Below are 20,006 nucleotides of genomic sequence, written 5' to 3' on the forward strand. Positions count from 1 at the left end.
GTTGTACAAATGTTTATCAATTTAAAAGGTGCTATAAGAATAAAATGTTAAACCAATATGAAGAAGATTCAAATAACAGGAGTTAATTGTAGAAAGAATTATCCTTTTTAATTTGCTATTTAGTGGTATTGCTCATTGTTGATTATATTGTTTTGTTTGTTTTGTTTTGTTGTGTGTAGAATAGTGTCAGAGTGTATTTTGGTTGTCAGTGCCTACTTGCACTGTTATAGATAGGTGTTAATAAGAATTTATTCTTCTTCCTGCTTCTTTTCATGCATGGATACAGTGTTATTTTAATTGAAACAAAGGTTTGTGTGTAGGAAATTAATTACTGTTGTACCATGTGTGAAACAAAATAATGAAATGCAATGTTTCTATGCATTTTCATCTTTGCTTATGTGTAATGAATGTAGAAACCCACAAGTTGCATTTCTCTATGTTTAGCAAGAAAATAAAAATGCTATTTCACAGTTTAAGCTACATATTCATTTTTTAGAAGTCTTAAACATTATTTGACCATCATATCAACCTTTTTAAAAGCTTCAAAACTAAAAATGGAACCATGTTGCATTTATTTTTGGATGTGTCTGCTGTGTTTATTCCAAAATACCCAAACCATTTATCATTTCCAAGAGAGACTCGGGTTGATTTGTTGAAACAGAGAGGACAATCTATCATTTGCCTCTGTAGTCAAATTTGATAATGGGAGCACTGCTTGCCAAAAACTGTTCCAATCGATCAGGTGCTGCGTTTAAAGAAGGTTAGAGGAACCGATTGTAGTTTTGAAAATTATTTTAACTTAAAATATGTCTCTATCTTGGAAAAATATTGGATGTTATATTGTAAGATTGACTAAATAAAGGGTTGAATCATAGTTTTTGGCTGTGTATATTAGGCTGAAGTGTGATTATCTTATTCTGGGGCTTGTTTTTTTGTTTCTTTTCCATTCTTTCTTTTATGCCTTCCTTTGTCTTGTCTCCTCTTTTTAGCTTCATTTGTTGTGCCTTTCCCCCCCCATTGTTATTTTACTGTCAAATACATGCATTTCAATGGCTGCCGATTAAAAAGTCAACCAACAATTCATCTCAGTTAGTTTATTCAAAAAACATGATGACAGCTTTCATCATTTTCCATTCCATCCACTTTTGAATCTGTAAAACAGAGAAACATTTTCTCTTTTTGCAGGTCATAAATCATCAGTCAATGTAAACCAGTATTTACAGTACATTGTTTCATCTAAAAATAAAAGTGTGTTTTCTTCCCATTTAACAGTCGATATCTCACATTACTCAAAGCGTCCTTGTAAAAGGACAGTTGGAAGATGGTGGGTGCAGATGTTTTGGAAGTTGTGTTTTTTTTAACGTTTCATTTCACTGATTTAGTCATCTGTCTTGAGCATCACTGTCATCGTCGTTGTCTGCTGTTGCCTAGAAGGACATCAAAGGTGCTGGTTTCGTTCACAGTGGGAATCTCAACCGTATCTTGTTTTCTGACCATTTGACAGTACAGCGTCACATCAGGGACAGAAACAAGATGGAACACAAACAGAGGCTCGTCCTTCTTGTTGTATCTGTGTGTAAGAGGTGACATACAGTATACAGGATCACAGACAAAAGGACTGAAACTACAAGGCTTGCAAATACTGCCACTGTAGAGGGCAAGGTGTATATTTCCGTCAGCAGACACTCATGTCTTTTTCACCTTTTAGCACTTGCATTATTGCTTTATCAAGCAATTATAATCTCATTAACTCTGTGAGCCCCTTGCATCCATTTCATTAATAAAAGACCAAAGAACTGTTACAGTATACACACATTAAAGTGTATGTTACTCTACAATGCTCACACCGTATAATATATATTTCTAAATTCTCACTGAAATACTGCAGATTAGTCACAATACAAAAAACTTTATTGTGGGAATGACATTCAGCCTGAAGTGTTAATGTTCATCTTCCAAGCCTGCAAATTCTGAAACCGATGTCCTGAGAGGAAAATGCAGTGTGACACGTGGGTGAGGAGTTGATTAAACTGGCATTAGTCAAATGCTTTTAACAAAAGCTGTAATTACCTTTGAATAGGCTCATGGTTGTTACTTTACAGTGAGATAGAGATTAAATGTAAGGTTCCATTGTCTAAATTGTAGCTCTGCCTATAAATCTATGGTTACATCCACATTTCCATTGCCACTGGGCCAAATGCTTATTACAAACTAAGTGAAACCATGTCAGTAAAATAATTCATTCAATAACCGCTACTTATGTCAAATACGTATAATTTCAACAGCTTCTGCTGAAATTACTCAATCAGTGCATTCCAGCTGAGAAAGGAAACCAAAAGGAGATTTGCTATGACCGAAGATATACCCGCGCCAGGCAAACATCATCACAAAGATTGTTAATCTTTCATCTTTTCATCTTATCATCTTATCGTATGTTACAGGGGGTAACCCTGCCTAGAGCGGGGTTTTGTCTCTGTCTCAGTGTCTGTAAACCCGATTGGCCGTGTTGAATGAGAATCCTCCAGACTGGTTGGCATGTAGTCTATAGGCTCGTCCTCTCCCCTTTCACTCGTTGATTCTCCGCTCACATATTTGAAGACAGCAGCTCTTCCATGGCTCCTAGAGACGTATTGTGACAAGGGATGAGGGAAAGGGCCACTAAATGGATCCAGGGATGAGCTAAGAGAAATTTCCAAAGGAGGCTGCAGAGAGGGGAGAGAAGAGAGAGGGGAATACATAAATAGGATTCACATGCAAAACAGAGGTTGAAAGTGCAGCACTATTTTGTTCTTACATCATACTCCTTTGTGACCTCAGTAAATAGTTAATACACATTTCCCTCTGTTGGTATGCTTGTTCTGTATGCACTCAGTGCAAGTCTGTGCTGTCCTGAGAGCACAGACGCATCTAAGAGTCTTTCTAATATCCAAATATTTGGTTCATTCGTCACCCTGAAAGACGTGCTGCCAGAGATTTCCAGACCAGTTCTCGTGTAATTTGGAATCCTCAGGCTTTTTTTCTCACTGTTTTCCTTCATTAAGGATGCCTTATTGTCAGCCACCCTTTCATTGTGGTTTTGGTGAACTGTAGATGGATAAATGGAAGGACCAGACACGTCTCTCAAATGCTGTGTCAGATGTTTTTTTCCCCCAGATATTATTAATCTGCAGTGGATAGTATTTAGGCCTGGTTCAGTCTCCTCAGATTTTTTTGGGGGGGAAACTGCACAATGTATATACATACAGCATACTCTAAACTTGACTAATACCTCTTTGGGAATCACCATGTTGGTGTATAACTGCTATTTCATGGCTGTCAAACTGTGTTATCGTTTGCATTTTTCATAGGTTCAACTAAAGAAGTGGGGGGAAAAAGACAACCAATGAACAACAGAATAAAAGTCATGCTTGTTGTTCTGAGTACAATATACAACCACATTTACACTACTGTGAAACTTTTGTGATTCAACTCTGTTGATGTAATAAGCTGTACTCAGTCACAGAGCAACAGTCTCCAAAACAAACAGTAATTTGGACAAGCACTGGCAGACTGAATAAGAAGTAGAATAACGGTACTAAGCAGTGAAAAGGACAATAAAATGAAGATGAATAAATTATTAATAATTAGAGGTAGAAAAGGCTAAAAATCTTTACAAAAAAGTGATTTAATTAGCAAACCTTTTTTTATTAGAATTATCTATTCTTGGGTCTTTTCAAACAACAGATTCAACCAGGTGGTTTCCCTGACAACTAGCCAGTTTGTTGCATCCTAAAACGACACAAGTGTCAGCAGAACGGCGGACTTTTCTTTCCCAGACTGCTGGCATTTCAGCTCCAAGCCCTCCTCTTCTGATTGCCAAGGAAGAGACAATACCTGTCTGTGGATTTGCAGCCAACACAGACAGATGTAACGTAGAACGGTAGTAAACCTCGACCAGGAAACAACAGAGGGGCAAAATGGAAAAGCAGACAGGACAAAGAGGCGCTGATATGACTTGAGGCTTGCACAGACAAAGAGAAAACAGTTTCTGTGATAGAAATTCTTTTAAATGAGCTCCCTATGGAGTCGTCAGAGCCTAGATGAAGCAGAGGAGGGGAGGTGGGTGGGAAGAAGGGGGGATGGGGGTGAAACGCAACTGGGCAAAATTTGTTCTGAGGAGAAATGACATGTTCCTCCTTCTTCTCTGTCTGTCACGCTCAGAGTTTCATTCATATTCTAATTCAGCTGGCAGGCACCATAGGGAGCTCCGAGTAAAGCTGTGCAAGGATGGGCAACGTCACAGAATCGATTCAGAGCAAAAAGGTTACCAAGGCAGTCTCCTAAGGCAGCCAAAGTGCTATTGACAGGGTTTCTTTTTGCATTTGGGGGTGGGAGGGTGGGTGGGTGTCAGGTGTTTTGTAAAGGTTAATTGCAACTTCATCAGTTTTAGATAATTACTGAGAAGAGTCTAAAAGATGGCAGATGGCTGCATACAAATGCACAGAATGACTGATGAAAAATTGATATGTTGAAGAAGAAGGGGGGTTTTCTGACAGTATGTTATAAAGATATTATTCACAACCAGTGGCTAAGAGGAAGAAGGAAGGTGGATCTCCCACTGGGCTCTGATGTGAATCCTCTCTCCCAAAGCATTCAAGATGTTACAACCCCTGCATGGTTTACGTTGCCCTAAGAGAGCTGTGGCTCTGGGCTTTGAAAGACATCAACCTTACCTTTCACTTGCTGACTAAAATAAAGCAACCAATCCTACCGAGAACACTTGAAATGGAGTGTGTAAAAGTACAAATAAAAGATCCACACACACAAAAAAAGATAAGGCACCGCACCTTTCCCAACAGTAGCAGGGTTATATACATGAAGAGCAGTATTGTATACTGCATAGTACTGCCAGGATGGATGTGCTCATGTATAAATTTGCATCTAGCTTTGATGCTGGGATGTAAATCTACATTCTTTCAAATGTTTTGCATTTCAAACACTTACTGTCTGCAGACTTAAAAAGTGGATAAAAAGTTTATAATAGTGGATTCCAAAAGTTTTTCAGTCTAATATTAAACAATATGTGAATGAGTGAGGTGGATTATGCTGCAAGAGTCATATCATTGTGAGCTGGACTTTGTTTTTAACCATGAAATGGACCCTGACTATCAGAACACATTTTATCTCACTGGAATCGGCCTCTCTATGGTTGGATGGGTTAGATAGACATAATTCCCTTATTGTTCATTTGCCTGATCATTACTCATCACTGACAATTACTTGACTATTATTTACATGCCGTAAAACTAAATAAAGCATATCCAATATCTACTAGCTGTAGGCCCCCTTTTTTCCAATACAGATGCAAATTCTATTCCCTGTTTTTTAAGAGGTTTCTGTGAAACTGAACTAAGTCATTGCATGTTGTTTCTGGAGGGTAGGAATTATCATAGTGTAACACATTAAAGGGCCTGGTTTATAGCAAAGAGCGCAACAAGATTTCAGATAGGGGAACATGAATCATTTTCTTGCATGAACCAAACACATCTACCAACAATATGACCGCAGACCCCCTGAAAACAGGGAGAAGAAGCTATCAGGAATGATCTTAAAATCCCCCTTTCTTATGACTTCTGCTAGACTGCGGATGTCAGCAGCCCTCAGCCTCAGCGTGTCATCTGTCAGGAGAAGTTGTCTAATATGAACATGGTGCCAAATAAGGCAAGGAGGCACTTGGAAACCAAACATCCCCTCTGAGAGAAACTTGGCCAATTTCAAAAGAGCACTGGAGGGGAACCAGAAGCAACAAGACTCTTGGACTGCATGAACACATCTTATTAGGTGAAGGAGGCAAGTTGAGCTATTGCAAAGCAAAAAATTTGCAAGTGACTTGTTGTCAAAATGCCCATATATAACAATACAGTCAAAAGAATAACTGAAAACAATATGTAGTCAAAACACGAATAACTGAAAACATGCTGAAAACAAGTTCATCCATCCATATGATGTAGGGTTCTTTTTTGTCATAGGCCGAGAGAGGCGGGGTCAAACATGAATATGTATGTGGCAATTTAGATTATCCAATTAACCTATAAGCTGCATGTCTTTGGACGGTGGAAGAGTTTACCTTGCCTTCTTGCTTTAACCACCGTCAGTGTCTCAAACAAGTTATGTATTTTTAAAGCACAATGATAGGCTGCTTAGCACTGTCACCTCACAGAAAGAAGGTTCCTAGTTTGAATCGCCTGACTTGGGACTTTCTTTGTGGACTTCCTTGCTTTCTCTGATTCAGATGGATTTCTTCAAGGTACACCACCTTCACCCTAGAATCCAAAGACCCGAATTATAGGTTAATTGGTGATTCTTAATTGGCTATGGCTGCGAGGCAAGTGAGTTGTAAAGCGCTTTGAGTGGTTAGTAAGTAAGACTAGAAAAGGTCTGTTTGAATCAGAGTACATTACATGGATCTGCAGTAATGACTGAAAATGAGCTGTGTTTTCTAAAACATCAGTTTTATTTATTTTGTTTCCATTCATGTTTTATATGGTAGAAGGAAAGAGAAAAGAAGTCAATGAGAAAAATCTAGTGAATATCAGGAGTTTAGGGAGGAAAGAAAAGGCTTGTGAGGACTTTAAGAGATTATGTGTTCTTCTGAGGCTCACAGGAAGGGCTGCTATTACAGAAACCAAAAATACCTAACCATCGAAATCACCACAGCCAACCTTTAAAGGGCAGAGTAGCAGTTTAGTCACAGGCTTTCATGAAGTTGGGTGACTTGTGAAAGACACCTTAAAAATGAACATTCGCAGCTGGTGCAGTGGAGGCCAAAACATCCCCCTCCAACCATCCCATCTAGTGTTTTAGTCTATTTTTGCATTTCTGCACCTCCAGTTTTATTTTGCTATTTTCTCAGGGCAAGGAAATATCATGAAATGTTTTAATTTAATAATCAAAATTTCCGGATGGGGAACATCTTTCCACAATTTTTATGGACATCAAATAACAGACAAAATTCCCTTTCATCCACAGACAAGAGTTTTGTTTTTCACTGGGTATCGCATGCAGAAGAGCATTTTCAACCATAATTTGCAGCCAAAGTAATCTCATTCTATGCTGAGTGTGAAATGTTATTACATTGCTTTAAGCAACTGAGCCTGCTTTATGCAGATTAACAAGAAGCAGAAAAGTAGGGCCCCGTAGTCAGAGAATGAAAGTGAAATCAGATCAAGTATCAATGTCCCTTTATTAACCTCTTCACCTGTCTCATTTCTTAATCTCTGTGATCTGTTCATTTCAGTTCCAGTATTTTTCTCTGTTAAACACTTCACCTCCAGTCTCAGCTCTCTGTCCTCCTTTTTATGGCACACTAATCTTGTCTTTTTCACCTCTCCATATTTAAATCGTACCCTCCAGGTGTTTAGGTGCTCTTTTCTATAATTTGTCCCTTTAATTTTGTATCACATCTTTGTATCTGTAAGTTATTTTTTAATGAATTGGAGAGAGACAGAGAAAGTCCGCACTGCTTGTAAAAGCTTAAGAATTACTGAAGAGAGCCTTTTACAATCCTGACATCAATGATGTGAGAGCCTTGTAAGGGTTGCGTTAAAGTGTGCTATCGTGGCTCAGATCAGAGACAAGCTCCCATCAGATTCAGCTTTACTGCTGCATCTGTATTTTCACCCCCCCCCTTTTTTTAAAGTTATTGTGAGATCAATATTTAATTTTTGGTAAATCCACTGGAGATGAATCAGACCTGACAGCTGGTATGACGGCTCTGCTAAATCACCCCAGAATTGAAAGTGTATTGGGCGAATCATTCAGGGAGAATAGTTAGAAGTGTGTGCGGAGTGAGCAAAGATGAACAAGTCTAAATCCTAATATGCATTAACCACTGAGTGAGTCTGCTTCTTTCTTTCTTGCCTCCTGCCTCTACCTTCTGTTTCACCATCAGCATCCTTCTCCACATCTGACTCACAAGCTGAAACGTCAGCCTTGTTCCCTTTTCTCCTCACATCAGCATATTTTTTCCTTCTTAATCCAGCTCCACCTGGTGACTGATCCACAGAAACTTAATTCCATCAAAAATATATTTTACTAAAAACTTTAAATATATATTTTTTGGTAGGGCGAAAGGAAGAGTTATGGGACTTTTGGAAATAAGAGGATAATCTGCAGGCCATAAGTGTCTCTGTGAAGCTTTATGGCAAATGGTAAATGGACTGGTTCTTGTGTAGCGCTTTTCTACTCTACCTGAACACTCAAAATGCGTTTTCACCTAGTCACACTCATTCATACAAGCACTTTGTGCTTTGTGTCTAACATTCACACTCTGATGGATGCATTGGAGAGCAACCTGGGGTTAGTGTCTTGCTTAGTGTCTTGGTTAGGATTTTTGGCATGCAGACTGGAGCAGCCAATGATCAAATGACCAATCTTCTGATTTGTAGGTGACCTGCTCTACCACGTGAGCTACAGCCACACCAAAATCATACAAAAGCAGTGGGATCAGCGGTTTGGATCAAAATGGTCAGTTAAGTGACAGCCATTGGTGTCTTATTTCTACAGCCATGTTACTGAAATGGTTAAGATACAAGTTGGCTGAGGCGCTGACAATAAACTGCAACGTTTGACTTTAGTCTAGAAAACAGCTGTGCCTCTTTCTCCTCTACTTCTGAGAAGTTTTGACAATGAAATTGTGGATGACTTTGACACTGGTTACATGAAGTTGACTGCAACATTAACTTGTTCTTTAGAAAATGACAAGATTGTTATCTTACACTAAACCAGTTTCAGTCCAGACCTTCACCTTTGCCTGAGATCAGCACCTCATCAGCACCTCATCACACCACACCACCTCATAACACTTCTCATTTCATTTCAGCCACTGAAACATCCCCATTATCGCTTCTTCCAAGGGTTCCCACCTCGACCTGCCTTTATCACCTTTGAATACCCTGCAACCCTGTGAAACTCAGGTGTTTTATGAGAGCACCAAATTAGCTTGGCCTTATAGCTTAAAGTCAGAGGCTGCTGAACTGGGAAATTACATTTGCATTGCAATGCATTTTCCAGTTAATAGAAGTTTCCAAAAGCAATTCTGCCTACCAGTAAGTTGCATCACATGTCTCAGTTTAATTCAGCTTAATTTAATACAGCATGCTTGGTTGGCACGAATGCCATCAAATGCACTTTTCCATTCTATATCTGTAAGTGAAGTGAATGAGGCAAAAAGATGAGAGGAAGAACGAAACAGAGGGAATTCTGGTAATGTGGTCCATCCGTGTCAAACAGTATTGAGGAGTGCTAACCTGAGACTGATTTTGTATAATTACCACTTCAAAGAAAGAGCTGTTTGTTTCATAGTGTTTTGAATCTGCAGCACCTTTTACTGAAACAGATTAGAATTTTAGTCTTTAGTAGCCACCCATTTCAGTCCTGTGTGCTGTTTCTTCTCATTCAGTAATTACTGTAGGGGTTTTATACCACTTACAATTCTTAATTCAGCAACTCTCAAGCATTTTCTGCAACCTCAACCTCTCACCCCAAATATATCTACATTAGTGCTCTTTCAGGCACAACCTTTGCTTCTAAGCTCTAAAGAATTCATTTTTATTAATCGAGAACTACAACTCCAATGTTTTTCATTACTGAAACTCTCTTCACTGCTTCACTGTATCTCAAACTAAAGATGATATACGCTTCATCTTCGTTGTTGTTAGTTTGTTGTAGATGTTTCACTGGCAAACCTGTCCATGCCTTGACAACAGTGCACAACCATGCATGATTTTTGTACAGCTTCCTGTTGTAACCCCAGATGTGTAGCTCTTCCGTCTCCCTGGCTCTGTACACAGTTTTATGTATGGGCCACTGAAAGATTAAAATTCACATAAACATATTTTTCCCGCACTTACCTCAAAGTGGTCTGCAGCAAGTAGGAATATGCAGAAAACCAAACAGTAACTTCAGCAGCATGCATGATCAGATACTGAAAGTGGAGAGCTTGTCAAACTACAAGGGGTGTTTCATTTACTTGTTTGTATCTAACTGGTGATTATAAGAGCCCTTGTGCCATCAGTTCACGATGATCACTTGATGACAAAAACAACTTCACTGCTCAGCCTGATTTAACAAAATAATCAATTTTAGACAAAAACACTCATGTTAAGGGAGACTAGGCATTTTTTTTCTTGAATTTTGCAGAAAAAGCTTTGTTCTTCAGGATAAGCTGAAACCTCGAGACATTTTTTGTTTTAAGCTTGAACAATCTAGAAATGACTAAGGCTGTAAGCTTCTTGCAATTCCCCTTAAATGTTGCAGATTCCCTTTTATTCAAGGTATGTGCGCAGCCAGGATGTTGCTGCTTCTTGATATAGGTCATGATCTTGAAGATTATAGTGTTTAAACTGAGTGAAGGTGCCCCGCATTTGGCTCTGAATACAAACTCTTAAACCAAGAAAAACTATCTTATCATCATTATATTTGGCTTTTTGGATGAGGTAATTCTGCTAAAGTTGGAAAATAAAATGTATTGAAAATGTTGGAAGCTTTAAATAACGTTATAATCGTGTTCATACAGAGAAAGGAGACTGTGCACGTGTTTCCCTTTGATGCCTCCCAGTCATCAATGCGCACAGAAAACAATCACCGCAGCAGATAAAAAGAAAAACACTCCTTTTAAGACACAAACCACATCAACGGCTGAATCCAGGTCAGCAGTGCTTGCCTGAGCAAGTTTATTGATGGCTGGAAAATAAAGAGTTTACCGAAGTCACCATTCAGAGGCAGTGCAGCAAATCAAGGGCTCCCTTCAATAAAACCACACAGCCACAAACAATTGCACTTGAATGTCCAACTCCACGTATGTCACAGCAGGCATCAATGGTCTCACACTGCCTCCTCCCAATTTAACCAAGCCCAACTGCTCTTCCCCCGTCTCTCGTGATTGTTCCCTCTCTCACATCAATACACCAGCGCACAATTACAGGCACAAAACAGAAGTGCACAGCAGCGTGGTTATTCGCTCACAAAATCTTGGGACTTACTTCTACTAAGGAGCTGCAGGTTGCGGACCTCTTCTCTGACCTGCAGCTGGAGGACTTGTTGGAGGACCTCCTGCCTCAGTGTCTCCTGGACAATGCCCATCCTCTCCAGCTTCTCCCCATTTAAACGCAGCAATGCCCGTCCTGCAAGGAACAGAAGTGAAATGTCAGGATAGATTTCTCCACTAATTCAGAAAGTAGCCATAAAATAGATATTTCAGTGTTATTAGCTTAAAGTTTTCATTTAGCCCTTGTAAATGAAATATTGTTACATATAACCCTATGGGAAAATACTGACACATTTAACGACTACATATACATTTGATAAAATGTAACAGTAATGTAGCTGCAAGAACATATAAGGGCCCATCTGTTTGTTATAAAGCATCTATTAAATGTTGCAGTGTTGTCGCTGACATAAATAAAATACGAAAAATCTCAATCTCAAAAAAGAAAAAGGCAAATGAAATGCACATTTTTATGTACATAAATTAGAAATGTTTTTTCTTTTCCTGGTCAGCACTTCAGCCACCTGGTGGCTCACACAGGCAGACTCTTTCTATGGTTAAGTTTTACTACAGAGTTTGGCAGTTAACCCTGGGGACACTCACATTTAACATACCATTACCCACAGTAAACAGTTTTTACAACCAAGCCGCACTCCCATGAACACAGACACAATATCAAACACTTGTATGTGTGGAGGTGCAGCACACAGAGAGCTTACTGAGAGTAGGAGAGCTATGTCCTTCACAGGCGCAGAAAGAAGAGGAATCCATCATACCTGCAGCAGCTCTGTACGACGCCCAAATCATAATTAGACTCATTACTCATGCAGCTCTCTATATCACTCTATTCATTTCCATTTCATTGCCCTGCACATCAGCATATCCTCTGTACCTTTGTTTTTTTCATTTTTCTATACCTGCATCATAAGTATGTTCTGAAGAAGAAAAGTCACACAGGTTATATATTGCATGTACAACCAGTGTGTATTTCATAGCTTGTAAACACTTCTTTCCTTTCACACTTCCTTTCTATTTCTTTTGCTGTCACACTTACACTGAGCCCCATTTTTTTTCCTTTATGTACCCACAGTAATCAGTGAGCAAATCTGTAGGACGAGTGCAAAAGCAGAGGAGAAAGAAGAGAACACAATGAAAGCAAGTAAAATCAAAAGAGGGAACATGGATAGAGAATTAGACCCACATGCCCTCTGTCTTTTTTCTTAGCCCATAAAATATAAATACCCTTAAAGGACTCTGTAGTCATATTTTATAACACAGACTCTATGTTGGAGAAGAGATTTGATGGTGTGCTACATTACACTGAAGTAGGTCTGTTGTGACCCAGGCCCGGCCTGAGTGCCTCTAAAACCATCTGTTAAGAAAAATGTAACGTGCATCAACCCATATTCTTCTTTAACATCTTAATCACAGCAATTCAGGTAAGTTATACAGCAAAAACCCTTCATCTAACCTAAAACCAGTATAAAAACACTGATCTGGGATTGTGCAATTTTTCCAAATGAGTCCAACAGCTCTATATTTAGCTAAAGGAAACCTTTTGTTTCCATCAGCTCGTGTAGCATGGGCATCTTGACAGATTTCCATGTTTTTGGCTGCATGACTCAGCTGACTCATTTGCCGTTTAGTACACTCTCGCAAATACAAGCTGCTACTCGTTTGATTCCAGTCTTATTTTTATACTCTACTATGGATGTATGCGTGTGTGAGTGTGGTATGTAAACTGAAATACAATTTCAGACTAGAACAATGCAAAACAGTGAGGAAATATCTCAGCAAAAATGCTCTGTTAAAGCCGATTGATACTTTATATAACAGACAGCTGAATATGACATAAGAAAGCAGCAATGTGTGTTTTTTACACTTCCCAGCTCTCTGATATACGATATACTGCTCTCAATGGAACTAGCCAAGCCAAATGAGGACAGAACTGTCAGCCTGTCTTTTCCTTACTACCAGATGGGCTCCAACAATATAGACAATAGTTGCCTCTTCTGTGGGTATGGCTGCTCTCCCTTGGAGGAAAGGCCATGACAAACCAGTTAGCTTTTATAATGGTTGAATGGATCGTGTGTGTTTGCTGTGCATGTGTGTCTATGCACTTTTTGTTTAAAGGGAGATTATTTGCTTCTCCTCCGAGTCCAGGTGCTCCCTGTTTCGAGCACGCAGAGTAGAATTACCCAATTTGTATGAGAACAACTACCTCGAGGATACAACAATAATTTTCCATTTATTTTGTGCGGTATATCAGTATTTTTTTCTTTTACACACACACACACACACACACACACACACACACACACACACACACACACACACACACATTCTGTCTGCTCGTACACATTCGTCGGCCTCTTTACCCAATCCCCACAAAAGCCCTCTCATGTGCGCTTGCCAAAAGCAGGACCAGTGTGTCCTAGAAAAAAAAAACACTACTGCCCTTGCTCTGTGAATGTCTGTGTGTGCATGTGTACAAATGAGACAAAGCAGATGAATGGAGCTCAAATCAATTCCCCTCAGACAGACTTAATACAGCTCCTAATAATTGCCTGCAGATAGGGAAAGTATGCTGTCAAAGGCAGAAAAGAGACACAAAAACAAAAGCTGTTTCAATAGAGATCGCTTCTCTCAATTTGGCTTCAAAATAAATTGCTTATTAACAATGTCTCTGGGCAAATGGGAAGCAGTTCTGCCTTGGCTGGGACAATAATGACTCTTAAAACAGTCGGAAAAGCAATCCAAGGTGTGTGTGTGCATGGGGGGGGACTTCCTTATAAAAGAGCAACCTTTAGTTTAAATCTGTGATCAAACTGACCAACTGAGTTCATGCAAGCCCCGAGGCCCAACTTAAACTATTACATTTCTGTAAGCTTTTGTGTACTTATATTTATTATTTAACTTTTGCTTTAACTTTGTGCTTTATTGACTACATTCTTTTTGGTCTTTCTATATTACTAATCTATTGAATGTATCTGTTAATCATACTTGGTATAAAATACCAAGAATATTAACATAAGAAATAAATATAGGAATAAATATAGGAGCAACTTCAGGGGCAATCTAGTTAAAACCACATATAGAGGTGGTCTGTGTGGTCAAACTTCAGTCTGAAAATGCAGTCTGTGAATTATACAGCCATGTTATGAGAAAGTAACAGTACATGAGCTTTGGATAGAAAGTATCAATTTATTGGCTTCACACCTCTTAGCCTATTGTACAGTACATACGAAATACTTATCAAAATGTTGAGGAGAGAGTGCGCACAACTAAAAGAACTGGTCTGAATGCGTGACTCATCTGTGACTCAGTCTGACTCATCTCATCTATCGTCATATCAACTTTTTAATGCAATGCAAAAATGGCTTTCTGTCACTAACTCACATGCACATCTGCTAGAATCGAGTGTAATCACATCTATTATTTACTTCTCCAAACAAGAGCTGTCTAATGGAGGAAGTATTCAGATCCTTGACTTAAAGAGACATCATGTAACGTAAGTAAGGAATTTACTTGCTTTCACACTTTGCTTGTTTGAGTTTTATTTGCCCTGTTTTCCTCTCATTTGCAAAAGAGTTGAGGTTATTTTAGCCTAATATGAACTGTAGCATAGTTCTAAATTGCGGTGCAACATGCAGTATAGTATAGTTGCCGCTTGATGAAGCCATTTAAGTCATGAAGGACATGACTTAAACGTGCAGTATTTCTACTGTCCTGCAGGGGCTGACTCCTCTAGTTGCAAAATTGCTGTGCGGAAAACTTTGAGAAAATGACTCCACTTCTCATTTGATTTATGATCTTGATAAATATTTTGCAAAGTTTATGTTCTCAGATTGGAGTTTTAATTCTAATTGAATGTAGAAAAGTATTCACGTTGCAAATTATACTCCCATTAAGAGTAAATCAGATAATTAAGTTGTGTGTGCTTTAGAGTGTGGCTATTCTGTGCATCAAGCGCTTGTTTAACATTCAGATGTAAGCTACTGTTCAGCATTTTTGGTATCTACATGTCCACATTATTAATGGCGCAGGCACACTAGAATAAAAATATGACTACAGCCTCCTTGTGACCATGAAAATTTGCATTGATATTTTTTGCATTCGACAATTGATTGGAAGTACCCCACCACGCACCTATATTTTAACATGGAACACCCTCAGGCTCTGGGCGACCACTTTCAATTGCAAGGTGATTGCAGAGGTCACCTGGAGAGAGGCAAACTCCAAACAAAAGTCTGGCTCAGACTTACTATAATCACTCTCAGACAGATTGGCAAAGCTTTGCAAATAATTGCTGTCTAATTTACCAACACATTGCAATCAATCAGAGTCAGCCTGCACCTATAAGTGCAACTTGTTTGCGATGCTTCTCTTTGCAATAGGAGACTTACCTCAATGGTTGACGGGTGTTATTCATACATGAAAGCAAGGTTGCCTATGTTATTTTGCAGCTAAATTGCCGTACTGTAGCAACTATATCACTATTTGTGGGGGAAAGTCTTTATTTTCTGTTTTATAAGCAATTAATGTGAATTTCTGTAATAGACGCCACAGTTTTTGATCATTTATCACAGCTAAACAAAGCATTATCACAAACAGATTGCATGTAATTTCCAACTTTAACTGTAAACTGATAGCAGACTGATTCCATCTTAATACCATTTTATTGCGATCTTGATGCACTAAATCTGCTTTGAAGATGTCAGTTGACTGCCAGCAGTTGCAGACCTGGTCCCTGTCTTTGAAACAGCAGTTTCAAAGGCAAAAAGATTTGAAGTTTATTGCACACCTTCACAATAATTTGGATTCTGCTGAGGTCTCTAACCACTATTTTCTCCAAAAAAGCTATCCAAGCTAGCTAGTGCTAGCATTAGCTTATCTACACATCTATAGGACATTTTAGCATTTATTGTTGTCCTGTAACTACTCAAGTACTCCATTCAAACTGTTCCTGAAACTGTTCATTAATGGGATCATAAGTTTGACTCTCATTACTATGTGGTAATCAAATTGCTCATGCAGCCTACAGAATATAGATTATATAGAAAACTGACAAAATGCTATGTACTCACTTTTGCTAAAAACAGTAGAAACAGACTAAACGCGCTGATAAATGCACAATAACTCAAACTGCAGGAGAAACTATGAAAGCTACACTGATTTTTCTCAGGTGGCTTTTTCCAGTGCAATGGCATCCTGGCTGAGAGCAGCTTAGAGAAATATTTTCCTTTTGTTGCTTCAGCTAACATACAAACAGAATCCATTTCATGGCTGCTGATGAGAACCAGCATCCTTCAAAAAAGGCAAAGAATTTGTATGTAGTCTTTTCTAATGTTATTTTTTATGCTGACCATATGCATCCACAACACAAACACATATTCAACTCTCATTTGCACAAGAAAAATACAGCAGCTAATAACAGAGCCAAAATAAAATCCAGCTGGACATCTGCAAGTGAATACATAGGGATAATTGAGCTGAAGCCTCTATCTCACGCTCTCTGTTAGAGAATACATAAATAGAAATGATCAGATCAGAGCTGCTGCAGCTATGACGGTGGCAGCATTGTTAACCCTGAAGTCTGTGTATGCAATGCACTGTACGTGCCTGTGTGTGTGTGTGTGTGTGTGTGTGTGTATGGAAATGTAAGTGAGTGGTGGTTGACCCTGCAGCACAGACCAGCAATCTGTTCTCTGAGACACTGAAAAAGAAACTGCTCTACCGTCTGGTCTGTCAAGGACGGGGATGTGTCAACATGTACATGCTCATATGTGTCTGTTACTACCTTGGTTTGTGTATCTAAGCACTCGCATGCATTTGTGTGGGCTTACTAACAAATAAATGTGTGAGAGCGTGTTGTTTGAACTCAAACACGATAACACAGCACTTTTTCCACAGATTTGCCTTTCTTCTGCAAAAATAGGCTGCACTCCTTTCGTTACCTCACATGAATGCCTTTTAAATCTCCTTTGCAGAGATTTGGGTGTAAACCTGTTTCCAGTTGAGAAAGCTAAGCTGTGGAACCACAAACCTAAAAATAAAACTTTGTGTGAGATTTACTAAGCCTTTTATGGCTCTGGTTTGCAATGCCTTAGTCCAAATGAGCATCACTAGTATGCTTATTGAACGGAACAGAGGTCAATGAGAAGTTTAACACAAACAGCACCCTCTAGAAAACTAGATCTTGCGCATTTTACACTATTAGCAGGCATAGTGATTGACGTTATCTGCAAATAAAAGACAACAATCAAAGTCAGCATAGTTTCCGTAACAACTGATGCTACATATTCACATGTTGTGCACTGTACCTGTGATGGCGTGGTGGGAGAAGGCCTCTACATAGGTCAGGTAGTTGTGTGGACAGTGTTTTTTAAGCCACTTGCAGACATCCTGCTGAGTCCACAGCACCACTGGTTTGGACAGACTGGACAGCGTAGGACTGGTGTGGTACACAGTGAATGCTTCACCCGGACGTAACTGAAGAACACACAGGAAGCAGTTTGTCATTATGTGCATAATGTACAATATTGTGCAAAAGTCTTGGATTTCTTTATACTTTGCTGGTTTTGAGAAGTAGTTCTCAGGATTTCTGAAGCTTTTTCCAAGTTTGCCTATGTACATTGGCTGCTTTTTCACCCGTTTTCAGTCAAGTCCTTGCGCTTGACCATTTTTAGAGGAATGTTATTTGTGTTTGTATGTTAAGCTGCCATGAACATGAGGTTTTTGCCTGTGATTTGGTATTTATTTTGTGTTTTGTAATTTTTTCCTCATAATTTCTATTTATGTTGTTTGTTTGTTTTATTTTCTTGTTTCAGATTGGTATGAAGTTACCAGTCTACCTAAACAGTTCGCTTTTTGTTTGTGGTCTCTCTCTTTCCATCTTTGCCTTTAGGTCCTCACTACATCACTCTTCAGCATGACACTTAACACTAACCTATGAATCATTCAAGCACAAAAACACAACAAAATCCAGGGATGGACCAGTGTTATGTATATAGAAACCAGACAGCCAAACATAAAATTTGTTTCTATTTCTTTAATTGAATCTATGAATCTACATGATGTGCAGTGTGTCCTTAAAACTGAACAGCTGGAGGACAAAAGAATAAGTGGCAGGCCTAAAAAAAACTACAGCAGATGAGCAGTATCTGACAGTCATGTCCTTAAGAAATAGGAAAACAATCCTTTAAAGATCTGACACAGGACACATCTGGCCCTTCAGCTGATCCATCTACTTTTCACTGAAGCCTCAGTCTCAGCGGAAGAGTGAAGGGAAACAGGGAGAAAAGGCTGGGGTATGTGAAATTACACAAAAATCAGCGACAATAGCTTATAGTGTGACAAATCAAAATTTCTAGTTTGTAGTTCATATTGTATGAACAATATCAGAAGAGCCATTTAACAGTGAGCATCTACAGCCATCTGTAAAACACAGCTCAGTTGAATTGTGCAAAAATATGCTGCATTTCCTATGTTTATATGTAAATTGCTGCACCAATTTTCCATTTTCCCAGCAAAATATTTAAAAACCAGCTGTGGCTTGAGACTTTCACACATGTATGTGAGCAGACAGTAAGACAACACCAGTGAGTCTATGTTTGCACATTAATTTGTTGAGTTACTATATTATGCAATTTCAAACATTGTTTTTTTTTTTTTATTGCTTTTTCAAATAAACACTCTGTAATTGCTCTAGCTTACTTAAATATGCAGCATGCACGATTTTCTCATTAATGTGAACTCAGCTGGGATGACGCATTCTAATGCCAACAACTGCTACAAAATCAGTTCTGGTAGTAAACCACCCAGCGAGTGCAAATAAAATCATGTAATGGAAAGAAGCTTATTAAGTGTCCATACATTATTATTTAGCCTGCAGTGATACTTCTCTCATGCAAGCCAAACAAAAAAATGCACCTCATTTAAAATTTAGCAGGGTTATGACTTAGTATTGTACGAAACAAATCAAGTCCACATGAGCGCAAATGGCAAAAGAAAAATCAGCAGTTTAAAAGCTTGCAGGCATAGAAGGGTAAGCAGATGCTCTTCTGGATAAATAAACCTCACCTCGACTGAAATTTAGATATTTAATAATTTCCCTTGTGAAATCAATAAATATATCCATCCATCCATCCATCTAAATGTGCTGTTGGCACATAGCTTCAAACAGATTTTATTATTCTAATTTTGTACAATGTGGCATTTTAACCATCTGTCAGCAACACATATTGATAGAGTAATTACATTCCCCATTTTCTATGGGTGTTGATGTGTCTTTTTGTGACTGGTACGATCTTTTTCCAAAGGTAATTTTCCCTGACAGCAGCGCTTCATTATACAGTCAGCGCAGCATTAATATGATTCTGTCAACGTTGTCTTTCAGTTACATGAAAGCATGTCTCGTTTTGTTTCATTCTCCATTTTTTTCCTCTTCTTCTTCACACACCTTCCTATGATCCTTGTAGTTGTCAGAAAGTATATACATATATATATAATTTTTTTTTCATAGGCCATTGCCATATGCGGGGAATTAATAGGAACATTAATAAAGTCACAGCCAGTTCTCACAAGCAAAAAAACCCAACCGTTTCCTCGTCCCATCAACTCTCTCTCTCTCTGTTGTGTGACTTACTCTCATATCTAATCCATTCATTCATGCTCTGTCTGAGCCAACTCTATGACAAAAGCTCTGGCTGATTTTCAACAGAAAAACACAGAAGTGCTGCCAAATGTTCCACTCCATAACTGACCGTATTAAATGGGATTATGTATGCTGAAATGTCACACGCACAAATGCAACTTACACTCGCTCGCTCTTGTAGCTTCATATCTAATGTTTTCCCCACCCCTTTCTTATTAATGATACGAAGAGCAACTCACAGAATGCCTTCGCGCACAAAAAAGGTGACACACACGAGTTTGTCCACAACTTACTAAATTTACATCTTCGCCAGCCGCTGTAATG

General features: G+C 38.8%; 1 protein-coding gene across 1 annotated transcript in view; it reads right to left on the reverse strand.

The window, feature by feature from the left end:
• Positions 1–1,079: 1,079 nt before the first annotated feature.
• Positions 1,080–20,006, reverse strand: part of samd10b (sterile alpha motif domain containing 10b) — a 58,706-nt gene continuing 39,779 nt past the window's right edge. Inside the window, exons 3-5 of the mRNA XM_031745508.2 lie at positions 17,350–17,518; positions 11,022–11,162; positions 1,080–2,702 (exon numbers count right to left, since the gene is read on the reverse strand). Coding sequence (XP_031601368.1) covers positions 2,680–2,702; positions 11,022–11,162; positions 17,350–17,518 — 333 coding nt within the window. The 3' untranslated portion in view covers positions 1,080–2,679. The remainder of the gene's footprint in view (positions 2,703–11,021; positions 11,163–17,349; positions 17,519–20,006) is intronic.

The sequence above is a fragment of the Oreochromis aureus genome, linkage group 20 (genome assembly GCF_013358895.1).
Source record: "Oreochromis aureus strain Israel breed Guangdong linkage group 20, ZZ_aureus, whole genome shotgun sequence".
NCBI classification, from domain to species: Eukaryota; Metazoa; Chordata; class Actinopteri; order Cichliformes; family Cichlidae; genus Oreochromis; species Oreochromis aureus.